This window comes from Topomyia yanbarensis, chromosome 2 (assembly GCF_030247195.1).
Source record: "Topomyia yanbarensis strain Yona2022 chromosome 2, ASM3024719v1, whole genome shotgun sequence".
Lineage (NCBI taxonomy): Eukaryota > Metazoa > Arthropoda > Insecta > Diptera > Culicidae > Topomyia > Topomyia yanbarensis.
The window spans coordinates 283127642-283154779 of record NC_080671.1 but is presented as its reverse complement, the minus strand read 5'-3'; the positions used below and the strand labels follow the sequence as shown (position 1 = coordinate 283154779).

At 38.2% G+C, this 27138-nt stretch overlaps 1 protein-coding gene across 5 annotated transcripts in view; it reads left to right on the top strand.

The window, feature by feature from the left end:
* The window catches only part of LOC131683204 (innexin inx7), a 543289-nt gene that overhangs the window by 278538 nt on the left and 237613 nt on the right, over positions 1-27138 (top strand). The window contains exon 3 of one of the 5 annotated variants that reach the window (XM_058965043.1): positions 25967-26352. The exons of the other annotated variants lie outside the window; for them this stretch is intronic. Coding sequence (XP_058821026.1) covers positions 25967-25995 — 29 coding nt within the window. The 3' untranslated portion in view covers positions 25996-26352. Of the gene's footprint in view, positions 1-25966; positions 26353-27138 lie in introns of those variants that run through there. 5 annotated transcript variants of the gene reach the window in all.

Genomic DNA, 27138 nt, shown 5'->3' with positions numbered 1-27138 from the left:
CCATTTCACACTTTATAATGGGAATATTGGGACACCACCGTAATCAAATCGGCATTTGTTTTATAAATTTATTTTCACCGGCCGGAATTAAATCGGCAAACTTGCTGGCAGTGCACTATCAGTGGCAACCTTCAGTTTCTTTCCGTAATTAAATCGGTATAGGTTTCACAAACTAATTTTCAGCCGCCTTAATTACATCGGCGAATACATCAGCATTTTACGCTTTTCATCCATTCACTAACAAATCTGAACTTGCTTTTTCCGTAATTGAATCGGACTACATTAGTGAACTGCAATCGCCATAATTTAATTAGCTTCAATAATTTAACTTTACGTCATAAATGCTATACTCCGTTTTATTCGTGCCGGAATCAAATCGGCAACACTTTTGTTTACATAGCCTTGCACATAGAAATAGATTCTTCAAACGTTATGAAAAACGGTACCTGCCCCACAATTCACGAGAGTCACTCACACTACGATGGGGAACTGTAATCTGTTGCACCATCAGCACCTCAAAATGTGCTTTTCAATTTCGAGCTTTTAGTGTTTCACACACACAAATTTGCACTGACCTAGGCGTGACTTCGTTCTTTTTTTCCAAGATGGACTCTATGACCTTCGCTTAGAATCTTTCACTGAGCGTCGCATACACAAATTCTTCGTAAATTTAATCTCACTTCTAAATTTATTTCATTTTATCTTCCATTATTAGTTTTTTTCTCTTTTTTTTTTTTTAAATATTGAACACGTGATTCTATCGGGCCAGTAAAATAAATTTGCACTTGCCGCGTCCAAAATGGCTGTGCGTAGCAATAGTACAGTCTACACAGAACACTCAGGTCGGTTTCAATTATGCCGGTGAAAATAACTCGATGCGTCCAAAATGCCTTCCTATGATGGCCAGCTTTTTTTCTATTTAAAACCACTTGTTTTCACTCAGGAGCCAAACTAAATGCACACAAAATAATTTTTCTCCTCGTCGCCACGGTTTGTGGTAGCTGAATGGTGACGCGTGTTACCTGATCGCTTGCCCAAGTGAGACTGTTTCATTCGACCACCGCGAGTGTGCCTGACCTACTGACACGCTTATATGTATGCGTGTGTTCATAAACCGTAATGAGATTAATAGAGTCTTCGACCAGATATTATTTATAATTGGTGCATCTACCACATCCACTATCGACGATTCCGGAAGTCCGGAATTCCGGGCATATTCCACAATTGAAGTCAAATCGGTTCTTCGGTGATGACTGAACCGATTTTCTCAAACCAAGTCTCAAATGGAAGGCAAAATATGCAGTTGAGTATTGCGTCGCCGCCCCCCCCCCCTGTCTTGCCCTTACACCTCCCTCCTTCATCACTCCCCTCCCCTTGGACCACCCTCACGCCCGCATTTCCTTCAACCATCCCGTATACCGAAATAAGATGAAGGATTTCTGACGCATCCTCCACTCCCACTCTACTAACCCCCCATTCCCTACACGTTCAAACCCATTCCACCAACCTTTCCAAATTATAATCACATGAAGATAACATTGAACTCATGCTTATTAAGCTAATTAAATATTATTCTTTTGCCTTTCTCATATAGAAAGTTTATGCAATTACTCCAAAAACCGACTTTCTAACCGAGGCCCGGAGGGCCGAGTCTCATATAACATTCGACTCAGTTCGCCGAGATCGCAAAATATCTGTATGTATGTATGTGTGTATGTATGTGTGTATGTATGCATGTATGTATGTGTGTGTGTATGTGCAGATTTGTTTACAAAATGTCCACATCGGTTTCTCGGAAATGGCTGAACGGATTTTTACAAACTAAGATTCAGATGAAAGGTATAATATTCCCATAGGTTGCTATTGAATTTCATTTTCAACCGACATCCTGTTCCGGATTACGAGTTGAAGAGTATGGTTACAAAACAAAATTTGTTGATTTGTCCACATCGGTTTCTCGGAATTTTCTGAACCGATTTAGAAAACTTGATTTTAAATGAAAGGTCCATCAGCTTCATTTGAATTTTGTGTGGATCCGAGTTCTGGTTTCTGAATTACAGGGTGATACGTACGATCACGCAGCAAATCCCGATTCTAACGAATTCTGCGATGAATGTAAAAAGGTGAAATTTTTTCCAAAATGTAAACACAACTGTTGAATTTGTAGATCTAGGTCACCAACAGTCATTCAAAGTCTCTTTGGTCACACTGGCCACCATCGACGGATCCGGAAGCATCCAAATTCAGAATAACGGTTATATTGGTTTCTCGAAAATGGCTAGACCGATTTGGTCAACTTAGTCTCAAATAAAAGGTGTTGCGTCCCTGGAAACTGATATTAAATTCCATCCCCATCCGACTTCCGGCTCCGGAGTTACGGGTTGTGGAGTGCGATCACATAGAAAACTCCGATTCAAACCGATACCGCGATGAATGCAAAAAGGTGCTCTTATATATACTTACCAAGTGTAATAAGAATGAAAGACATTTCAATAATGTTATATTGTACGAACCAGCTATTAAATCATAGTTTGGAGAAATGAGAAAGGCACAATTGCACCTCTAGGTGGATTAAAACAGGTTTTTAAACCTTGAATTCCTTTAAAATTTAAAATTTAAGAATATTTAAATTTTAAGATATTCAAATTTAAAAAGCTTTAAATTATATATTTTGTAAATTTTTTAGATTTAAGAAAAATGAATTTTTAGTTAAATTAATCCTTAAGTTTTTCAATTTTCACATTTTTAAATCTCTATTTTTTCGAGATTCTCATATATTAAAATTTTGAATTTTATTATTCACGCGTTTTTGAATTTTTAAGTCTTTAAATGGTTGGATTTCAAGTCTTAAAGTCAAAATTTTTAAATTTTTAAAGTTGCAGCTTTCCATTTTTTTAAGTTTTTAGATTATTAAATTTTTCACCTCTTGAAGTTTGAATTTTTTAAATGCTTTAATTTCTTTCTTTTATTTTAATATAAATCTGATGTATGTACATAAATACCAAAGTGGTTGAATAAGATCATTTCGGTTCTTCTAGACAGCAGCGGTTCATGAGGCGATTGCTGTTGACCAAGATGGGCAATTCCCACAGCTGCAAGCAGTCAGTAATGGGGCGAAATTGAAAACGAATTTATTCGAAGCGTTCCTTCATTTCTCTTGTGGCAATTCGCGATGATGCCTTTTTCTTTCCCATCTAGTTTGGCAAATAAATGCCGGAGATGTACCGGTTGGATGGTTTGTCAACACTTTGCTGGCGCGATTTGCTGATTTTGTTGCGTGCCGATGTTTTGAATCAATCGAACGCAGAGACAAGTGCCCTTCCATTACCTTTGTTGACCACGTCGACTATTTTAGTTGACGATAGTCGTAAAATAGCTGTCGAAGATCTAAGAATAGCCGAACAGTTGCTGTATAACTTTTTGATATTTTTTTGGGAGGGTTAGTTGGTTATTCTCATCACATTTTGTGTTTGACTCTGCACTACACCGGTGCTATTCAAAGTTCGGTGTAATCAGTTCTTTCTTTTGTACACCACTTTAGAGTAGAACAAAGTAAAATTGAAAACACAATTTCCAGCGGTGCTTTCGCTGTCTTTAAATGTAATATTCCTCTATAAAATTATGAACCAAGTAAATGTAACAATGTTTAAAAAATTTAAACTTGCTATCAATTTGTCAAATCACTTTACGCAGAAGTAGTTCATAATTCATCCCAAACACTTACCTTCCAGTCTAAGATGTAAGTGTCGCAATCCGGATGAATTCCATCAACACCAAAACATAGTCACAAAAACAAACTTTGACCAATAATTAACTAAATCCCATGCCAATCAGTAGGATAGAATGAAATTTCATATTGTGTTTATTCTACCTCTTCCAACACATTTTCTGTTGACGCACGACCGAAAAAAGCAAAATTCGATTCACTAATCGCAGACACCAAGCATCGCAACGGCCTTTAAACGGGAACTCGATTTCGGTTGCTACCTTGCCCCCAGGGCCAGTCAGCGCAGCATACTCGAGCCACCCGAAACACAACAGAACAAAAACGGCAGCAGCTGTAAAAGCACCCACCCAGAACAGAAAGATCACATCATCAACGCCAGCCAGCAGCCATTCAGTACAAAAATATTTCCCCCTGAACTACCCGCGGCCGTCAACCCAAGACAGTCCAATAATCTGCGGCAAAACTGCATCCGAACTACAACGCACCATACATTTTTCACTCGGCCTCTTGCCTGTTGACTAGGATACTCTTTGTTTTCATTCACGCACGGATTTTATTTATTTCACCTCTGAAAATCCACCTAATTGAACACAACGACGGTCGAGAAGAGATCGAAGTACAAAGTTTTTCCTCTGATGACTGCGGCCGTGCGTTTTTATCTCACGAATTAAAAAAATACAAGTCCCAACTTTAAGAAAAACGAAGTTCGCGAAAACAGAAAAAAAACTAAGTCCCAAACCTTCAAAAAACGGCTAAGTGTCAGTCAACAGAAAAAAATAACAAGTCCCCAAAGAGGGCTGCGCTATTACGACGTTCGCTCGACGTTTACTAGCCACTGACGGACGAAATCATAATTTCATTAGCCAACATGCCTGAGCAGAATTTGGGATTTACCTATATTTTTGATTTCTCTGTTCTTTCCTTCTCTCTACACGCTTGATTCCAATTGCTCGTCGAAGAGTTACAGGCAGGGTTGCCAAAATTAAATCTGTATTTTTGTCCTTAAAAATCTTTTCATCTGTATTTATTCTTCAAAAAATCTGTGTCGATATCTGTATCGAATCAGTTGAGTCGTTTAACCTGGATTTTGCTGGATTATCTATCGAAGATATTAATTCCTGTGGTTTAAATCAGTCAAGCAAGGACCTGTCTACGTCTTCATAAAGAAACACTACAAATCGTTCTGATATTTTATATCCAGAAACTTTAACTTTACCGATGTGCACAATGGAAAAATAAATTTCTTCTTCATTTAAATACTTTTGTAGATATATAATGTTATATACATTAGGTCGACCCATGTAGCTATCGAATTTTCGGACAAAAAATTAAGAATTAACAAAGTCACAGAGCATTACAATTAACGTTTCTGGAAATAGACTTCAGCCAGGCGTTTGCTGGGTGCTAACCTGAGTGTATTACAAACCTTTACCTTTCAGAATGTGCGACCACTTTCAAAAGTAAAAATATATTTTAATATAGAGGGCTAAGCTGAGAGAGACACAGAGGATGTATTACTGAAACAGAAAAAAATATTTCAAAAAATAGTTTTTGTAACATCATTTCTCAAAAATCTGTATATCTGTACATACCCACAAAAATCTGTATAGCTGCACATACAGATTCTTGGTCTGAAAATGGCTGAAAAATCTGTATAAATGCAGATTATTCTGTATTTTTGGTAACTCTGGTTACAGGAGAGCACATTTGAATAAATCGAATCGATTATCGCATATTCAGATCAAAGTTGTTTTTGCGAATTAGAATCAAAACTGCAATAATAATTGTTTTGATTATTTTCTTTTACGTATCGCTATGAGAATAAGTGGGAATATTTAATTCCTTAATATAAATCAATAACATGTTATTACGAATTATTACCCATATCGTATCTCACATCAAAGAAAGTGAATAACAAAAAAAAATTAGTTTTTTTCATTGGATAGATCCAAATAAATGACAATTGGATGTAGATCCCAAAATGCACTATTTTATAAATTTTCTTATTTTCACTCCCAGTTCACAAATTGAATCAGAATGTTAACTGCTTACAAAGTGACTCCATAAATACTCTAAGCAAAGATTAAATAAAAGATTTTAAATATGCGCATTTTTCCTATAAGAAAAAACTTACATAAAAAATCCAAATAAAAATATTTTAAAATTGATTGCGAACGCAACGGTGATCAATATATTTGTTCGTTAAAATATATTACTAGGATGCTCAAAACTTTCATTTCTGTTTTAATGTACTTATTATTTTATTTATAAAATCGTAGAAATTTTGTTAGCAAATAAAATCGTTCCAATCAGCATTGATGCATTACACAAATATATCTATATTCTCTGTCTGCCATAGTGCAAACAAAAATATGAAATATAAAACTTGTTTATTTAAAATTATCATTCTGTCAAAGTTTATTTTTTTGTTTGACCTTTGTTTACTTTTTATTTAAGCTTCGCTGAAAAAAAATGTGCACAATTTTAATTCGCAGAGTGTGATCTAACCTTTATTTATAATTGATATTTATTCCAAACTTGTGAAAATTCGCTTGAAACGAATATAAATATTCTCCCCCCGTGCCGACAGGTATCGTGTTCAATTAGAATGACATTAACAGTTCATTTTGAATTCAAATTGAATTATTTCAACCAATTTTTTGATAAAAGTTTGAAATAACTATCATGGCACCAGTTACAAACGATGGTTCAACCACCTCAAACTTGTTTTCTTTTGTGCATTGAATATTATGTCACTACAAAATGCTGTACATCATCGGCCAACTATAAACTATCCACCAAGTTCAAAAACATATCGGTTACATATTGACAAAATTGTTCTCACACACTATGGAACGAGACATATGACGAAGAAAAGCTATTTTACTGCAAGAAAATATCGGAATGAAAAACAATTCTCCATGTTGTCTAATTCACTCATTTTCTTTAACATGAATTTGTTGTTTTTTTTAACATTGTCGTGTATCGCAGATCAGAACGCAGCAATATAAATGACAGCATCGTTTGGTTAAAGCTTACCAAATAGTTTAGGCCGGTTTAAAAGTTAGTCCGATTTAAAAATAGTACGCGTTTGAGCTTACGGCTAGTAGTGTATGTTGTTGCCATAATGCCATCGTTGCTCTTTGGTCGCCTCGAGACGTACCATGTGCTGCGAACCCAACTCAATTGATATTGGTTGTACGAATATAGTAGTGATATTTTGGTATTAGCAAAGGATGCTAGGGTCATTCGAATGCCGGATGGTGAATTTTTTGTCGCATCTGGTACCACACATAACTTCTTAACTGACCCATACAAATCAATACTTTGGAATGATAGTCCATATGAGGTTATATAAATACGGACTACCATTCCAAAGTACTAATTCGGTTTTCATTGAAAAACCCCGTGGCGGTGGAATACACTCGTGTTGCATTTTCTAGCAGAAAAGAAGGCCACTAAACGTGTTTCATTCCCACTTCTGCTAAACAGTGCAATCCACTGCCGCTGTGTTTTTCAATGAAAAACGACATAAGTAACTCAACAGTGAAATTATTTCTAGGACTCCAAAGTAGTCCAATAACAATTTCGGAAGGAAAGTCGTTTAGAACGCTTTTATCTTTTGCTGTACTGCATGGATTTAATGAATTTATTTGCCATTTTTTTTCGAAAATAAGTTCGACAATGTTTTATAAAATTTTGAGGTACGCATGACATGCATTAATAACGAAAAACTGGTACTCTAAAACGGTTAAAAATTTCAGCTCATCTCGGTCAGAGCCGTCAATATGGTGCATCAACCGAACACTTAAATGATGAAAAGTTTTAAATATAGGTCCGGTACAGATTTGTTTCATTATCATTCGTGTTGAGCTGCTTGGAGCATTCAGGGCGTATCCTCAAAGGGCTGTACAATACCGAGAAGAGAATATTTGTGAGCTATACACGGCTGGTGGATGAATCACTTTGTGTAGTAACCTGCTACTAGCAGAGACAGTTATTTTCATTTTCAATGGTTAGAGTAGCATACATGATGAAAAGCCGGATTTTAAAATACCCGACCGAAGCCGTGATTTCATGCATCGAGCCGCAAATCGTGATAATACAAAAACATCGGGAGAGAAGGTGATTATGAGGATTCAGTCGGCTCCGTGAACTGACTGTAATAATTAGTTTATACAGCTCCGTGCTAGTAATTGAAACTGGCAGGAAACGCAGCCCGTAGAAACAAAAATACCAGAACTATTCCTCGGTCTGGAAGCGAATCTGAAGTTCTACGCAATCTCATAAACCAGATGCTGGAAGGGCAGCTTGCGGATTATTTGCTCCGTTGACTTTTAATAGCGGCAAATTTTTCACAGAGCGGCCTCTGCTCTGCTACTACCGATGCTGCTTGGTAGCATAACGACGGTCAAACGAATGATGAGAAAAACCGGTCACGCCCATGCTGGTCAATTTTGGGATGGGAAGGAATATTAGTTTTACACTTGTGACTATTAAGATTGAGGATTTTTCTGCACCATCCACAAGTGTCGCTTGATAGGATTGGTGTTAGTAGGTATGGAAATGAATCAGAATATATCTTGGTAGATATTGTGATTTAGCTAAGTACTTATTTTAGATCAAAGTTTTCAGGTGTGCGATCTCCATTAGAAATATGAATGCCATTGGAATAGGCATTTTAATAATTATTTTTCCGCAGAGCTTTACATAAAAAGTGTTTCATTCCCACTTCTGCTAAACAGTGCAATCCACTGCCGCTGTGTTTTTCAATGAAAAACGACATAAGTAACTCAACAGTGAAATTATTTCTAGGACTCCAAAGTAGTCCAATAACAACTGGCATTTTCGAACATTGTACCGTGTTCTGTTTCATTTTTGTTGTGTATAACAACTTACCTTTTAATATACGGGAAGTTTTCAAAATTTCCGCAGAGCTTTACATAAAAGGATAAAGCTGCGTGGATAATAAACAAGGTATCTATTCATCTTTAGACAATATAATCTTAGCAATTTGTACGAAAGACAATTTCCGAAAATTTGAAACGAGCAATTTGAGCCCCGAACAGCCGACTATCGGGAGTATTGCTTTTTATTAACACATCAATGATCATTTCCAAAGTACAAAGAACAAAGTACAAAGCAAGCGAACAAAAAAAAGATATCCCACAATAATATGAAGAAAATCATTACGAAATTTTAATGACAAGTTGGCATCTCAACTCTCCCTACCACGTTTCCACAATTGAGTTAAATGCCAAATTTCATACGACATGCTTTTTATGCATAATAAATATAATTAACACAATGATCCATCGGTGGCCCAGAAGAAGAGTGGATGGGAGAAGAGCAATACTGACAAAGACCGACAGCATATGAGTGGTTCAAACTCGATAGAGTGACGCAAAGTACTGCACTGGGTGATTTTGAAGAGAGGACCAGGAGTGCGGTTTTACGAAGTTTTAGCTTCCGATGGCCCTACATTTTCTGACAAAGTGAAGTTTTGGAGTGTTCAAATGTTTACCACTGTTTAACCTATTGCACAACCACCAGAGAAACCTAAAACGTTGGTACATAATCGGAAATAGCGATTCAGAAAAGTTGACTATATATCAGTGATTCACTCAATACAGAATGGATAAAGGCTATGATGCAAAACCTTAAGGTCCAAGTGAAGTCTTCAATACGGAGCAATACCTTGACCCAGGAACTCCTAGCATGTTGTTAGTCGCCTCTTACGCCATGGGAGCAGGTGTGTAAAAAAATCTTACCCCTCCGGACACAACATGGCTTCATTCAGAAATTTCACAAATATTCCCAAAAAACTTTGTATGCGCAGAAGCCGGCAAAATCGCATAGACATTGTTTGTGCCATTGGAATTCAATAAAATTTCAGCAGTATTTCCGCAGAGAATACTAACATACAAACTACAGAAGTAGTTAGTTTCTTTTAAAGGTAGATAAATATTTAAAACAAAACATGAATGAGTGATGTCTGTAACCTAACCGGAGTATCGTGACTACACATCGGATATGTTGTTTGAAATCTAACGTTGAATAACGGAATAATTAGATTTGAAATAACATGTTTGAATGGAAAATGTTCAAATTATTCTTTATGATTTGTATGGTGGTATTTTTATCAAGATTCACTGATCACTACCCCTTAATTGTGTTGAAATTATATGAATTTTTCCGGTAACGAATCTATTTTTATTGTGGTCATGAGGATTTTCCACGTACAGTTTATTAATCCTCAAAAAGGCACTCGGGTCTTCCGGGCACGGCGGCTATCAATTTCTTGGTTACAAAGCGTGATCCATGCAGTAAGAGCTTGAGCATGGAAATTCCATTAACTGACGCTAATATTCATTGAAAAAGTAAGATATTACGGTAATATCACATATGGTGTGCTTAATAAATTCGTATAAACTTTTTACATACACGAAAAGGCAAGAGGGCCTAGCAGGCCCGCTAGTTATTCCGACATCAACTGTACATACTGGTGATGCAAATAATATTCCTGGTACGTATGTTTGCATCCAATTAATTAATTCATTTCAGTTTTTACAAATATTTTCTAAGCTTTGACGAGCTTATCTTCGATTAAGTTAAAACAGATTTACCAATTATATGTATGATGCAATTTTTCTCACGTAAACGCTTTCCAATGCACCCAAAACGGTGCAAGCATACTAGACCGGCAACTTTTTTTAATTTTTTTCCGAACACTGCTAAATCAAGTGTTATTTAGCTCTACAAACCATATGCCACTAATGATCATTTTCCTATAGCTCTAGTTCACTCATAAGAGATTTAAAATTTCTATGGTGAAATATATGGAAAATCGGAAACAAGAAATCAAAATTCAATAAAAATTCCCACAGTTACTCTGCATACCTGAAAATTTCAGGTGGTGTAGTTTTTTTTAATAACGAACAACTTTGAGGAAAGTTGCATAATAGTTTATTATTTTACGGACCACTTCACAATAAACTGTGAATATTTCCTTACTACTCATTCATTTTCGAGCTCTCCATCGAGACAGAGGTTGTTTTTTCTAGTCCGTAGTGTTGTGTGAGGCGATAAAGAAGAGTGTTAATCCGCATTCAAGGTTATTTTGCCAGTTCGGTTCGGTCCTCAGTCTTTTGTTCGCGTGTGAGGATTAAACAATAGCCAACTGTATAAGCTGGATCGGTTCGTCGTTGGACACAAGTTTAAAACCAGAGTGTATGTAAGGAGAGTGAAGACAACTGTCATGATTATCCGTCAGTGATATTCCAAACGAACAAACGACCTGTCAAAATACATGAATTTGACTCGTTTGGAATGACACTGACAAATAATAATTGTTCCAATTTTGACAGTGTCGTCACTCTCCTTATATGCACTCAGTTTAAAACTATGTGGTTTTTGTCTTTTGTAACACATTTGTTGCTTTCTTCCGTCTGCGCGGGCGCTGACCCCGTGCGTTGACGTTTTCTATGGTTCCCTTTCCGATGTCCATGAAGTTGGAAGAGCGAAATCAGCAGAACATGATTGTGAATATTCTATAATTTAGTGCTAATTAAATGCAAATTAAATGCACAATTGAAAAATTTAATGCTTTTTTGGATTTTGTTTTATTACATGTTCGGCTGGCTTAACATAAAGTTAGCAGAGCAACGATGTAAAAGTCATTGTAAAACCTACTAAAGCACATTGATTTATTTGAATAATTAAATGCTAATTAAATGTACTTGTGAAACATTGTTTTTTACAAGAAATCACTTGTTCTGCTAACTTAACATAAAGTTAGCAGAACAAAGATGTAAAAGTCATTGTAAAACCTACTAAAGCATATTGATTTATTTGAATAATTAAATGCTAATTAAATGTACTTTTAAAAAGTTGTTTTTTACAAGAAATCACTTGTTCTGCTGACATAAAGTTAACAGAACAATGATTTTAAAATCTACTAAAGCATATTTAATAACTCGAATAATCAAATGGTAATTAAATGCACTTGAATTTTTTTTAACATTTTTTTAAGGAAACAACTAACAGCTAGCAGAATAATGGTGCAAAAGTAATTGTAAAATTTACTAAAGTATATTTAATTATTTAAGTAATTAAATGATAGTTAAATAATAATTAAATGCACTTAAAAAAAAATATTCGCGATTTTTTAAGAAAACACTTGTTCTGCTGGTTTAACATCAAGTAGAACAATGATGGAAAAGTAAACGCAAAACATACTTAAACATAATTAGTAATTTGAATAATTAGATGCTTATTAAATGCACTTCTAGAAAATTGCTTACATTTTTTAAAGAAACAACTTGTTCTGCTGGGTTCATATCAAACAGAACAATGATGTGAGTCACTGCTAAATCTACAAAGGCATATTTAATGATTTGAGTAATTAAATGCTAACTAAATGAACTTGTAAAAAAAAATATTCGCGATTTTTTAAGAAATCCCTTGTTCTGCTGACTTAACATCAAGCAAACATGTAACATGTAATGATGTAACAGTTATTGTAAAACCTACTAAAGCATATTCAATTACTTGGAATATTAAATGGTAATTAAATGCACTTGTAAAAAACCTGTTTTAATCCACCTAGAGGTGCAATTGTGCCTTTCTCATTTCTCCAAACTATGATATAATAGCTGGTTCGTACAATATAACATTATGGAAATGTCTTTCATTCTTATTACACTTGGTAAGTATATATGGCCTGCGTTAAGCCAAACCGAACTGAGCGCCATCATTTTTTTCTGATGTTTTTCATGCCAAAATTATTTTTTGAATAACTTACCATTAACATAGAAATTTTATGAACACTTATATCCTTTCATTTGCTATTTGAGTTCCCAGAAATAAAAATAATGTGGGTGTTTCTAGAACTACATCAGATGCAATAGCGTTTTTAGAGCATATATCTCAAAATGGCGCTTGGTCCTCTTTGTCTTAACACAGGCCATATAAGAGCACGTTTTTGCGCTAACTGGAAGAACGACCACTTTGTTTTCAACAGATGGAGATGGCTTTTGGTCACGGTTTTAGCCAATATTATTTTATTTGGTCTATCGCCTACGTTTCGAAGGTCTACGCCTTCATCTTCAGGGCAAAACTACAATTAACAACTTGATGACATATAACAATCACAGATTTACAATCAGTACAGAATTACTTACAACGGTTACAATAATATCATAGTCAAGTGATTTTGAACATTGAATCTCAAAACGCAACACGCTACTCTACACTGTAATATCATTAAGTTTGGTTGAAATTAATTTTAAACGGAAATATTTAATTTATCGGAAAGCTTACATAAAGGAACCCCGCGCACATCCCTAGCAGACTGAGCAATGAAAAGTTTCAATAGAGCAAAAGTATGTGTAATTATCGTCTTGGTACGGAACAGATGGTAGTAGAAACGAAAATTTGACAGATGGGATGAATCCGCAGAGCGAGAGAAACAATGAGAGAAAGAGCAAGTAATGGTTATGCTTAATGCGAGAGAGAATGCAACACACCAGAGTATGCTGCGTTCAAATTATTTGTGTCGGTCCTGAAATTTATCGTCGAACCGTCACTGAAAATATGGCACACTTCTAGAATTTGAAGGGCCAGCAGTCTATTGTCATGATCAAGAATTTTGGTTCTTGACAAATCAAAACTGTGCTCCTTTTCGATCATGTGAACCATTAGCGCCGTCTTTTTGAACTCATCTGCGTTTCCTGTTTCCCGCTCACAGTTTGACGATTTGAAATCGTTGTATCGTTTTATAAGCGAGCGTCGGCCAGCTAGTCGTTGTTTGAGTTGCTGAGTTGTTAAACCAACGTATGAGCTCTCACAATCTGAACACGGATCACATTCCGCTTAGATTGTTCTGATATTGGATCTTTTAATTTTGTGAATAGAGAAGAAATGGTTTTTGTACATTTAAAGCTTAAAGAAACATTTTTGTGGTTTCTTTGAATGATTTTAGAGAGGGCAGGTGTGAGACCATCTACATGGTGGAGCGATCGAAATTCCATTTTTTCGCTCTCGGGGATGCGCTCACTCTCAGCACTCACTTGCTGGTTGATGATTCGGTTTATTAATCTGTTTATCAGGCCGCTGGGGTAATTATTATTGCGTAAATATTCTCGTACCGTCTGCTTCTTTTCGATTTCAGATTTGCAAGTAGACAGCCGAAATACTCTCGCAATGAACCCCATGGCAGTGTTAAGTTTTTGTGTGAGTGGATGGAAAGAGAGGTAATTTAAAATTCGCCCCGATGCTACTGGTTTTCTGTACCAGTCGGTTTGAATTTTTTGTTCGTTCGTTCTTATTAGGACCATGTCCAGATAAGGCAAACGGTTGTTGCTCTCAATCTCGCACGTGAACTGAATGCGTGGATTGTATGCATTCAGGGCGCTTTGCACGTGTTGAATTTTGTCAGCTGGGAGAGCAGTGACCAGGTCATCCACATACTTTCTTAAAAAGGGAATGGGTACATCGATCGTTTCTAACACATGATCTAGCAACGTTTCCATTACTAGATCTGCTAAGGCTGGGGATAATGGGTTTCCCATAGCTGTTCCCGATTTTTGCCGATAGTATGCTCCGCGGATGATTTTATCTTGTATCAATTGTCCAACATATGATCTCTCCAAATACTTAGCTGGCATACTCAGACAATCGATCATTCAGGACAAATACAATGTGCTCAACTCTTACGAGTTTTGCACATTTATAAATAGTACAACATTACCTCCAAACTATGTGTTGGTTTCCTTCGATGTCGTGAGTTTGTTTACCTGCATACCCAGAGACCTGGTCATTCAAGCGGTGCGAAACAATTGGAGTTCGATCGAGAAACACACAACAATAAAAGATGAAGATACCTTCATCAGCCTCATTGATTTCAATCTCTCCTCCAGTTATATCGCATTCCGCGGAGCATACTATCGGCAAAAATCGGGAACAGCTATGGGAAACCCATTATCCCCAGCCTTAGCATATCTAGTAATGGAAACGTTGCTAGATCATGTGTTAGAAACGATCGATATACCCATTCCCTTTTTAAGAAAGTATGTGGATGACCTGGTCACTGCTCTCCCAGCTGACAAAATTCAACACGTGCAAAGCGCCCTGAATGCATACAATCCACACATTCAGTTCACGTGCGAGATTGAGAGCAACAACCGTTTGCCTTATCTGGACATGGTCCTAATAAGAACGAACGAACAAAAAATTCAAACAGACTGGTACAGAAAACCAGTAGCATCGGGGCGAATTTTAAATTACCTCTCTTTCCATCCACTCACACAAAAACTTAACACTGCCATGGGGTTCATTGCGAGAGTATTTCGGCTGTCTACTTGCAAATCTGAAATCGAAAAGAAGCAGACGGTACGAGAATATTTACGCAATAATAATTACCCCAGCGGCCTGATAAACAGATTAATAAACCGAATCATCAACCAGCAAGTGAGTGCTGAGAGTGAGCGCATCCCCGAGAGCGAAAAAATGGAATTTCGATCGCTCCACCATGTAGATGGTCTCACGCCTGCCCTCTCTAAAATCATTCAAAGAAACCACAAAAATGTTTCCTTAAGCTTTAAATGTACAAAAACCATTTCTCCTCTATTCACAAAATTAAAAGATCCAATATCAGAACAATCTAAGCGGAATGTGATCTATCGCATTCCGTGTTCAGATTGTGAGAGCTCATACGTTGGTTTAACAACTCAGCAACTCAAACAACGACTAGCTGGCCGACGCTCGCTTATAAAACGATACAACGATTTCAAATCGTCAAACTGCGAGCGGGAGACAGGAAACGCAGATGAGTTCAAAAAGACGGCGCTAATGGTTCACATGATCGAAAAGGAGCACAGTTTTGATTTGTCAAGAACCAAAATTCTTGATCATGACAATAGACTGCCGGCCCTTCAAATTCTAGAAATGTGCCATATTTTCAGTGACGGTTCGACGATAAATTTCAGGACCGACACAAATAATTTGAACGCAGCATACTCTGGTGTGTTGCATTCTCTCTCGCATTAAGCATAACCATTACTTACTCTTTCTCTCATTGTTGCTCTCGCTCTGCGGATTCATCCCATCTGTCAAATTTTCGTTTCTACTACCATCTGTTCCGTACCAAGACGATAATTACACATACTTTTGCTCTATTGAAACTTTTCATTGCTCAGTCTGCTAGTGATGTGCGCGGGGTTCCTTTAGGTAAGCTTTCCGATGAATTAAATATTTCCGTTTAAAATTAATTTCAACCAAACTTAATGATATTACAGTGTAGAGTAGCGTGTTGCGTTTTGAGGTTCAATGTTCAAAATCACTTGACTATGATATTATTGTAACCGTTGTAAGTAATTCTGTACTGATTGTAAATCTGTGATTGTTATATGTCATCAAGTTGTTAATTGTAGTTTTGCCCTGAAGATGAAGGCGTAGACCTTCGAAACGTAGGCGATAGACCAAATAAAATAATATTGGCTGAAACCGTGACCAAAAGCCATCTCCATCTGCACGTTTTTGCATTCATCGCGGTATCGGTTTGAATCGGAGTTTTCTATGTGATCGCACTCCACAACCCGTAACTCCGGAGCCGGAAGTCGGATGGAGATGGAATTTAATATCAGTTTCCGGGGACGCAACACCTTTCATTTGAGACTAAGTTGATCAAATCGGTCTAGCCATTTTCGAGAAACCAATATAACCGTTATTCTGAATTTGGATACTTCAGGATCCGTCGATGGTGGCCAGTGTGGCCAAAGAGACTTTGAATGACTATTAGGGACCTAGATCTACAAATTCAACAGTTGTGTTTACATTTTGGAAAAAATTTCACCTTTTTACATTCATCGCAGAATTCGTTAGAATCGGGATTTGCTGCGTGATCGTACGTATCACCCTGTAATTCAGGAACCAGAACTAGGATCCACACAAAATTCAACAGCAGCTGATGGACCTTTCATTTAAAATTAAGTATGTCAAAATCGGTTCAGAAAATTCCGAGAAACCAATATGGACAAATTGTTTTGTAACCATACTCTTCAACTCGTAATCCGGAACAAGATGTCGGTTGAAAATGAAATTCAATAGCAACCTATGGGAATATTATACCTTTCATTTGAATCTTAGTTTGTAAAAATCGGTTCAGCCATCTCCGAGAAACCAATGTGTACATTGGTTCTCGCACATACACACATACATACATACATACATACATACATACATACATACATACATACATACATACACACATACATACATACATACATACATACATACATACATACATACATACATACATACATACATACATACATACATACATACATACATACATACATACATACATACATACATACATACATACATACATACATACAGATATTTTGCGATCTCGGCGAATTGAGTCGAATGTTATATGAGACTCGGCCCTCCGGGCCTCGGTTAGAAAGTCGGCTTTTGGAGCAATTGCATAACCTTTCTATATAAGAAAGGCAAAAGAATAATATTTAATTAGCTTAATAAGCATGAGTTCAATGTTATCTTCATGTGATTAAAATTTGGAAAGGTTGATGGAATGGGATTGAACATGTAGGGAATGGGGGGTTAGTAGAGTGGGAGTGGAGGATGCGTCAGAAATCCTTCATCTTATTTCGGTATACGGGGTGGATGAAAGAAATGCGGGCGTGAGGGTGGTCCAAGAGGAGGGGAGTGATGAAGGAGGGAGGTGTAATGGCAAGGCGTGGGGAGGGGCGGCGACGCAATACTCAACTGCATATTTTGCCTTCCATTTGAGACTTGGTTTGAGAAAATCGGTTCAGTCATCACCGATGAACCGATGTGACTTTAATTGTGGAATATGCCCGGAATTCTGGACTTCCGGAATCTTTGATAGTGGACAATATATTCAAAGAATGTTTGATTGGCAATCAGTGATCTATATCTGCGATTAGAAGTAATTTGATGACCATTTCAATAGTTTTTAGCCTCTGAGGTATTACGATTGTACCGATTTATATGGGAAATTGCAGTGTATCCTTACTAACACCCCTGTAACTCCGGAAGCAAGAGTCAGAACAGAATGAAATTCAGCAGCAGTCAATGGTATTACTGTATCTTTCATTTGAAATCAAGTTTGTAAAAATCGGTAGAGAATTCGTTGTGGAATGGGTGTGATATTAGCTTAGGAACTTGGCGGGTTCCCCGGGGGCGTCCTGAACCGTCATAGGTGGCCAATGTGGTCAAAGCTGCTTTGATTGATCATTAGTGATCCAGACCCGCAAACTAGAGTAATGTTACATCAATTGTAATATGTTTTACATCATTTGAACATCATGGTGGTACCAGTTTATATGGGAATTTGCTGTGTGACCGCACTCTTCAACCCGTAACTCCGGAACCGGAAGTCGTATCAACTAAAAATTCAATAGCAGCTTATGGGAGCGTGATACCTTTCAGATGAAACTAAGCTTGCGAAAATCGGTTCAGCCATCTCTGAGAAAATTGTGTGAGTTTAAATGACACACACACACACACACACATACATACACACATACACACACACATACATACACACAGACATTTGCCGATCTCGACGAACTGAATCGAATGGTGTATGACACTCGGCCCTCCGGGCCTCGGTTAAAAAGTCGATTTTTACAGTGATTGCATAGCCTTTCTTTATATGAGAAAGGCAAAAAGGTGCGAAATCGGCAGTCCCAAAAAGTCGATTTTCATAAAAAAAAAATTTTCGAGATAACATAAAATCTCGACGTTTCATGCATTTTAAAGATGTTTGGCATCAAAAACGAATTTGATTTCTGAAATTTCATGGGGTCCCCCCTTTGAAAAAAATTTAGTTCCGGCTTATATGAGAATTTCATATGTGACCGGATGGATTAGTTTATATTTCCGGACGCATCCAAGCGATCCGTACGAAATTTTATAGACATCTGTGGGGATACTATAGCTATCATTTGGGACAGTGTTTGTGAAAATCGGGCCAACCATTGCCGGGAAACTGATGTGAGTACGTCAATTTTGAAAGATGGCCGCTTTTCCCGGGCACTTCCGGAACCGTCTATGGTGGTCAATGTAGTGAACGAAAGTTTGGTTGGCCGTTGGTGACCTAGAACAGCAAATTTAAGTTGTTTGAGAGACATTTTAGCGAAATTTTTACCTTTTTGCTTTCATCGGAGTATCGGTTTGAATTGCAATTTGCTATGTGATCGCACGCCACAACCTGTAACTCCGGAACCGGAAGTCAGATCGGGATGAAATTAAATAACCATTTACGAAGGCGCAACACCTTTCATTTGAGACTAAGTTTTGGTTGAATCGGTCTAGCCATCTCCGAGAAACCGATGTGACTGTTATTCTGAATTTCGATACTTCCGCCGGGGCTTCCAGAACCGATGATTGTGGCCAATGTGGCCAAAAAGACTTTGAATGGATGTTAGTGACCTAATACTACAAATCGAAGCAGTTGTGGTCATATTTTGGAAAAATTTTCACCTTTATACCTTCATTGCAGAATTTATTAAAATCGACATTTTCTGCGTGATCGTGCTCACCACCCTGTAATTCCGGAACCGGAAGTCGGATCCATCAGAAATTCAATAGCAGCCTATGGGAACGTTGTATCTTTCATTTGAGACTAAGTTTGTCAAAATCGGTTCAGCCAGCTCTGAGAAAAATGAGTGACATTTTTGGTCACATACACACACAGACGCACATACACACACATACATACATACACACATACATACACACGCTCAGACATTTGCCGAACTCGACGAACTGAATCGAATGGTATATGCCACTCGGCCCTCCGGGCCTCCGTTAAAAAGTCGGTTTTCAAAGCAATTGCAATACCTTTCTATTGAGAAAGACAAAAATTTTACCTTTTTACATTCATCGCAGAATTAGTTAGAATCGAGATTTGCTGCGTGATCGTACGTATCACCCTGTAATTCAGGAACCAGAACTCGGATCCACACAAAATTCAACAGCAGCTGATGGACCTTCCATTTAAAATCAAGTTTGTCAAAATCGGTTCAGAAAATTCCGAGAAACCGATGTGGACAAATCAACAAATTTTGTTTTGTAACCATACTTTTCAACTCGTAATCCGGAACAAGATGTCGGTTGAAAATGAAATTCAATAGCAACCTATGAGAATAGTATACCTTTCATTTGAATCTTAGTTTCTAAAAATCGGTTCAACCATCTCCGAGAAACCGATGTGGACATTTTGTTAACAAATCCGCACATACACACACATACATACATACATACATACATACATACATACATACATACATACACACATACATACATACATACATACATACACACATACATACACACATACATACACACATGCATACACAAATACATACACACAGATATTTTGCGATCTCGGCGAACTGAGTCGAATGTTACATGAGACTTGGCCCTTCGGGCCTCGGTTAGACAGTCGGTTTTTGGAGCAATTGCATAACCTTTCTATATGAGAAAAGCAAAAGAATAATATTTAATTAGCTTAATCAGCATGAGTTCGATGTTATCTTCAAGTGATTATATTTTGAAATGTTGATGGAATGGGTTTGAAAGTGGAGGGAATGGGGGGTTAGTAGAGTGGGAGTGGAGGATGCGTCAGAAATCCTTCATCTTATTTCGGTATACGGGGTGGATAAAGGAAATGCGGGCGTGAGGGTGGTCCAAGGGGAGGGGAGTGATGAAGGAGGGAGGTGTAAGGGCAAGGCAAGAAGAGGGAGGGGCGGCGACGCAATACTCAACTGCATATTTTGCCTTCCATTTGAGACTTGGTTTGAGAAAATCGGTTCAGTCATCACCGAAGAACCGATGTGATTTTAATTGTGGAATATGCCCGTAATTCCGGACTTCCAGAATCGTCGATAGTGGACAATATATTCAAAGAATGTTTGATTGGCAATCAGTGATCTATATCTGCGATTAGAAGTAATTTGGTGACCATTTCAATAGTTTTTAGCCTCTGAGGTATTACGATTGTACCGATTTATATGGGAAATTCCAGTGCATCCTTACTAACACCCCTGTAACTCCGTAAGCAAAAGTCAGAACCGAATGAAATTCAGCAGCAGTCAATGGTATTACTGTATCTTTCATTTGAAATCAAGTTTGTAAAAATCGGTAGAGAATTCGTTGGGGAATGGGTGTGATATTAGCTTAGGAACTTGGCGGGTTCCCCGGGGGCGTCATGAACCGTCATAGGTGGCCAATGTGGTCAAAGCTGCTTTGATTGATCATTAGTGATCTAGACCCGCAAACTAGAGTAATGTTACATCTATTTCAATATGTTTTACATCATGGTGGTACCAGTTTATATGGGAATTTGCTGTGTGACCGCACTCTTCAACCCGTAACTCCGGAACCGGAAGTCATATCAACTAAAAAATCAATAGCAGCTTATGGGAGCGTTATACCTTTCAGATGAAACTAAGTTTACGAAAATCGGTTCAGCCATCTCTGAGAAAATTGTGTGAGTTTAAATGACACACACACAAACACACATACACACACATACATACACACACAGACATTTGCCGATCTCGACGAACTGAATCGAATGGTGTATGACACTCGGCCCTCCGGGCCTCGGTTAAAAAGTCGATTTTTACAGTGATTGCATAGCCTTTCTTTATATGAGAAAGGCAAAACCTGTTTTAATCCACCTAGAGGTGCAATTGTGCCTTTCTCATTTCTCCAAACTATGATTTAATAGCTGGTTCGTACAATATAACATTATGGAAATGTCTTTCATTCTTATTACACTTGGTAAGTATATATAAGAGCACCTTTTTGCATTCATCGCGGTATCGGATTGAATCGGAGTTTTCTATGTGATCGCACTCCACAACCCGTAACTCCGGAGCTGGAAGTCGGATGGAGATGGAATTTAATATCAGTTTCCGGGGACGCAACACCTTTCATTTGAGACTAAGTTGATCAAATCGTTCTAGCCATTTTCGAGAAACCAATATAACCGTTATTCTGAATTTGGATGCTTCCGGATCCGTTTACATTTTGGAAAAAAAATCACTTTTTTACATTGATCGCAGAATTCGTTAGAATCGGGATTTGCTGCGTGATCGTACGTATCACCCTGTAATTCAGGAACCAGAACTTCTGATCCACACAAAATTCAACAGCATCTGATGGACCTTTCATTTAAAATCAAGTTTGTCAAAATCGGTTCAGAAAATTCCGAGAAACCGATGTGGACAAATCAACAAATTTTGTTTTGTAACCATACTCTTCAACTCGTAATCCGGAACAAGATGTCGGTTGAAAATGAAATTCAATAGCAACCTATGGGAATATTACACCTTTCATTTGAATCTTAGTTTGTAAAAATCGGTTCAACCATCTCCGAGAAACCGATGTGGACATTTTGTTAACAAATCCGCACATACACACACATACATAATACATACACACATACATACATACATACATACATACATACATACATACATACATACATACATACATACATACATACATACATACATACATACATACATACATACATACATACATACATACATACATACATACATACATACATACATACATACATACATACATACATACATACATACATACATACATACATACATACATACATACATACATACATACATACATACATTACATACATACATACATACATACATACATACATACATACATACATACATACATACATACATACATACATACATACATACATACATACATACATACATACATACATACATACATACATACATACATACATACATACATACATACATACATACATACATACATACATACATACATACATACATACATACATACATACATACATACATACATACATACATACATACATACATACATACATACATACATACATACATACATACATACATACATACATACATACATACATACATACATACATACATACATACATACATACATACATACATACATACATACATACATACATACATACATACATACATACATACATACATACATACATACATACATACATACATACATACATACATACATACATACAAACATACATACATACATACATACATACATACATTATGTTAAGGGTGAGCATAAAAGTCAGCCTCACAGGTTGGTAGAGGCTAGTACAAAAGTCAGCCTAGCAAGGAATGAAAAAGGTGAGCACACAAGTCAGCCTCGCATGGTATGTCAGAAGTGGGGCCTAAGAAAAATGTCCCACATGGGATGCCAGAGGGAGTGACAAAGGTACAATAGAGTGGCACGATTGAGAGTGAATCAGGTGATAGGGTGAGCACCCAAGTCAGCCTCACATGGTATGGGTAGGGCGAGCACAAAAGTAAGCCTAGCAAGGAATGAGTAAGGTGAGCACACAAGTCAGCCTCGCATGGAACGTAAAAGGTGAGCACAAAAGTCAGCCTCATGTGGGAGTGTCTGAGTGTGAATCAAAGTGCGATTGAGAGAGCACCCAAGTAAGCCTCATACAGGATGTATGAACGCGTGAGTGAGAGTGAATGAGTACATTTAGTACAGCCATCCCCCCAGAAGTAATACCGAGAGGTAGTTCCTGGGAGGAATGATGGCGGAGCCCAATGGAGTTTAGTCGGTATTAATGGCTGGTCACCATTCGAGTCCGACACGCCCCCAGTGCACCCCGTGCGGTAGATTGGACCCTACCAATAGCACGTGTACTGGGCTAGGACATAAAGGTCTTCTCCATTGTAAAAAAAAAACATACATACATTGCCCGGGTTGTGCGACCGTGCAGGAGACACCGGAACACGTGGTCTTCGAATGCCCTAGATTCGAAGAAGGTTGTAGGGGTATACCTGGTATGACAGTGGACAATATCGTCGAAGAGATGTGCCGTGACGAACATACCTGGGACGCTGTCAACAGAGTGGTCTCGAGCATACTCTCCGAGTTGCAGAGGAAGTGGCGTAGAGACCAACAAGAAACCGCAAATCGGGTTTCGAGAGAAATTCCGCCGCCGGGGAACTCTCCAACTGTGTAGACTAGGTCCACCGCCGGGGACCAGTTGAGTAGTGCGTGATGTAGCACCGAGTTGGGTCGTCGGGGCGCCTGGGAACCGGACGTCAAGCTTCACCGGAATCGCTGAACCGACCTCGACATCCTTCCGGGTAGCTCGTGAGTAGGCTATATCCACCGCTGGGGATTGGACCGAGTAGACCGCGTCGCAGAGCTAGCAGTGGGTCGTTGGGGCGCCGGTGAACCGGAAGTTACGCTCCAACCGGAATCGCCGGATAGACCTCAGCACCTATTGTATGGCCCGTTGAGTAGGCTAGATCCACCGCCGGGGACTAGATCGAGTAGATCGGGACGACGCGGAGAGCTAAATGGCCCACAAAAACGAACATCGGAATCAGGAGAAATATACCGCTCGGTTGTAGGAGAAAGGGCTAGATCCATTGTTGGGGACTAGACTGAGTAGCTCGCGAACAAGTGAGGGCGGGAGCTGAACGGCTCATCGGGAAAGTAGAGCGAAACGGAACGAGAGGAAGCCAAAGGGCTCATGAAATTGTGGTGCTAAAACAAAAGAAGAATCGGTAGCGGGGGAAGCTTCCTTCGCCGAGGAACTCTCCGTCGGCGTAAGCTAGATCCACCGCCGGGGACTAGACTGAGTAGACCGCGACGAAATACCACCAGTCGCAGGTCGTCGGGGCATCAGCGAAACGGACGCTCTGCTCCACCGGAATCGCCGAACTGATCTCGACATCTGGTTGGTTGGCTCGGTTTCGGGAGAACTTCTCTCGCCGGGGAATTCTCCGTCGGAGTAGGCTAGGTCCATCGTCGGGGACTAGACCGAGTAGTTCGCGAACAAGTCTGGTGCTCAAAGAGTAAACGGCGTTGAATGGTTCGAGAAGGGAGTTGCGGTGCTAACCGGCACAAGCGAGCTGAAGGGCTCGGTGAATTAGACAGTCAGAAGTTTGCCGCTCAGACTGTACCCGTAGGGGAGGAGTACTAAGCCTCGACTCACAGCCAGCTTTCCGACTGCCATGCAGAGCTTGCCAGTCTGTGTGGATGGTAGAGAATTGGTGGTGTGTAGAGGAGTGGGGCTGTAACCCTACGGAAGAAACGAACTAGTAAGTAGTTGAATTAGAGTGTGTGCTATGCACATAAAAACCCCTCCCCGAAGTAATGCCGCAAGGTAGTGCCGGGGAGGAATCAGGTTCTGGGCAAGAGCAGTGGTTTTTAGCGGGTCGGGTGATGGCAGCCCAAACCCGTTCCCTGAGACAATGGGGTTTTTGTACATTTTTCCTCATTCAGGGTTTTTCTGAAATTTTTTTTTACCGCTCTCTAAAAAAAAAACATACATACATACATACATACATACATACATACATACATACATACATACATACATACATACATACATACATACATACATACATACATACATACATACATACATACATACATACATACATACATACATACATACATACATACATACATACATACATACATACATACATACATACATACATACATACATACATACATACATACATACATACATACATACATACATACATACATACATACATACATACATACATACATACATACATACATACATACATACATACATACATACATACATACATACATACATACATACATACACACATACATACACACATACATACACACATACATACACACATACATACACACATACATACACACATACATACACACATACATACACACATACATACACACATACATACAAACATACATACACACACAGACATTTGCCGATCTCGACGAACTTAATCGAATGGTGTATGACACTCGGCCCTCCAGGCCTCGGTTAAAAAGTCGATTTTTACAGTGATTGCATAGCCTTTCTTTATATGAGAAAGGCAAAAATATTTACAATACATTAGAAGTACTGTCGCCTGCTTTTTTTGTTCGAGTTCTTGGTAATTTTTCCGTAATAATATGCATATTGCAAGGTTTTAAGATAATTTTTCTTTAAAAGCTTGTCTCCTCAAATCCTTATCATGTTAGATTTCTTAATATCTTCAAATACCAAAATATATTCAAGTTTCATGGTTTAAGTTGGTGAATAAATAAAAGGGTTGCATTTTATAAATTTGGATTTTTTTAATGCATTTCCAGAACACAGAACACAAAACTATGCAATATGACAACAAGAAAAGATTTCTTGATACAATGCAGAAGAAGGGGAATTTTCCTGCGCATATCCTGAACTATATTAGATGCATCCACCAACTCCTCGAAGAACGTAGTCAGTCCATACGAAAACTACAGAGTATAGTCGAAAGGACTAAGAAGGCTTTGTTAAACGTGGAAATACAACACACATTCCATCGAATAAAAACACTAAAACGAGAGTTGGATTGGATCAAACACGATATCGAAAATAGCATCAACGACGACATAACACAACGTTTCGTAACAACCCAAAACCAATCATTCCTCAGTAAATCCCAAATTCAAATACGCAGAACAACCGCAAAAATCGAAAGAATAATAACCAAATCAGCAGGCATCAATCAACAGACACTAACAACTAACCAGAGGGCTTTACTTAACACTACACCAAATCCGTACCCTCAGAAATGATGGCTCTGTTGAGCTTTGGACCAAACTTCTCCCTTCCTGTGTTTCCAAACCAAATTCCGACATACCACCTCATCGCAAACATCGAGAACATTCTACGGACTTCTCCCAACAAATTCATCTAAGACAAGAAAAGATGTCTAGTAGCAAATCGTATTCAAAATTATCTTTCAGGATCACTATAAAACCAACAGAAAGATTGCGTCACAGTTTTCTGTCAGAAAGCTGTCAAAGTCACAAAACAATTCTTAACCGACAACCCAGATATATGCATTAGGGTGGGGCAAAATGATCGTTTTTTCAGCACAGCACTTTTTTGGTTCCTTTTGGGGTCCCAAACAACTGTGCAAAATTTGGGGTCGATTGGTGTTGACCCGGCGTAGCGCATTGCGTTTGAAATTTGTATGGAGATTAGTATGGGAAAACCTACATTTTTGCATTTTTAATTCTACAGACTACAATTCTTCCTTTAGTATGCAAACAAATAGATAGAAGTGTAGTCCAGGATATGCTGAACAACTTTGCCGAAGGATGTATGGAGTTAGAATGTCTCTAAGCCATGTTACAGCTGTTCAAAGTTCGATACATCGAATTAAATGCCAAAAATCATTTTTATTGCCAACACTGCGGGTGTACCAATAGTATTTCATATAGCATTCCGAAATAACATTATATATTTTAGTTTTACCACATTGGTATGTTTGAAT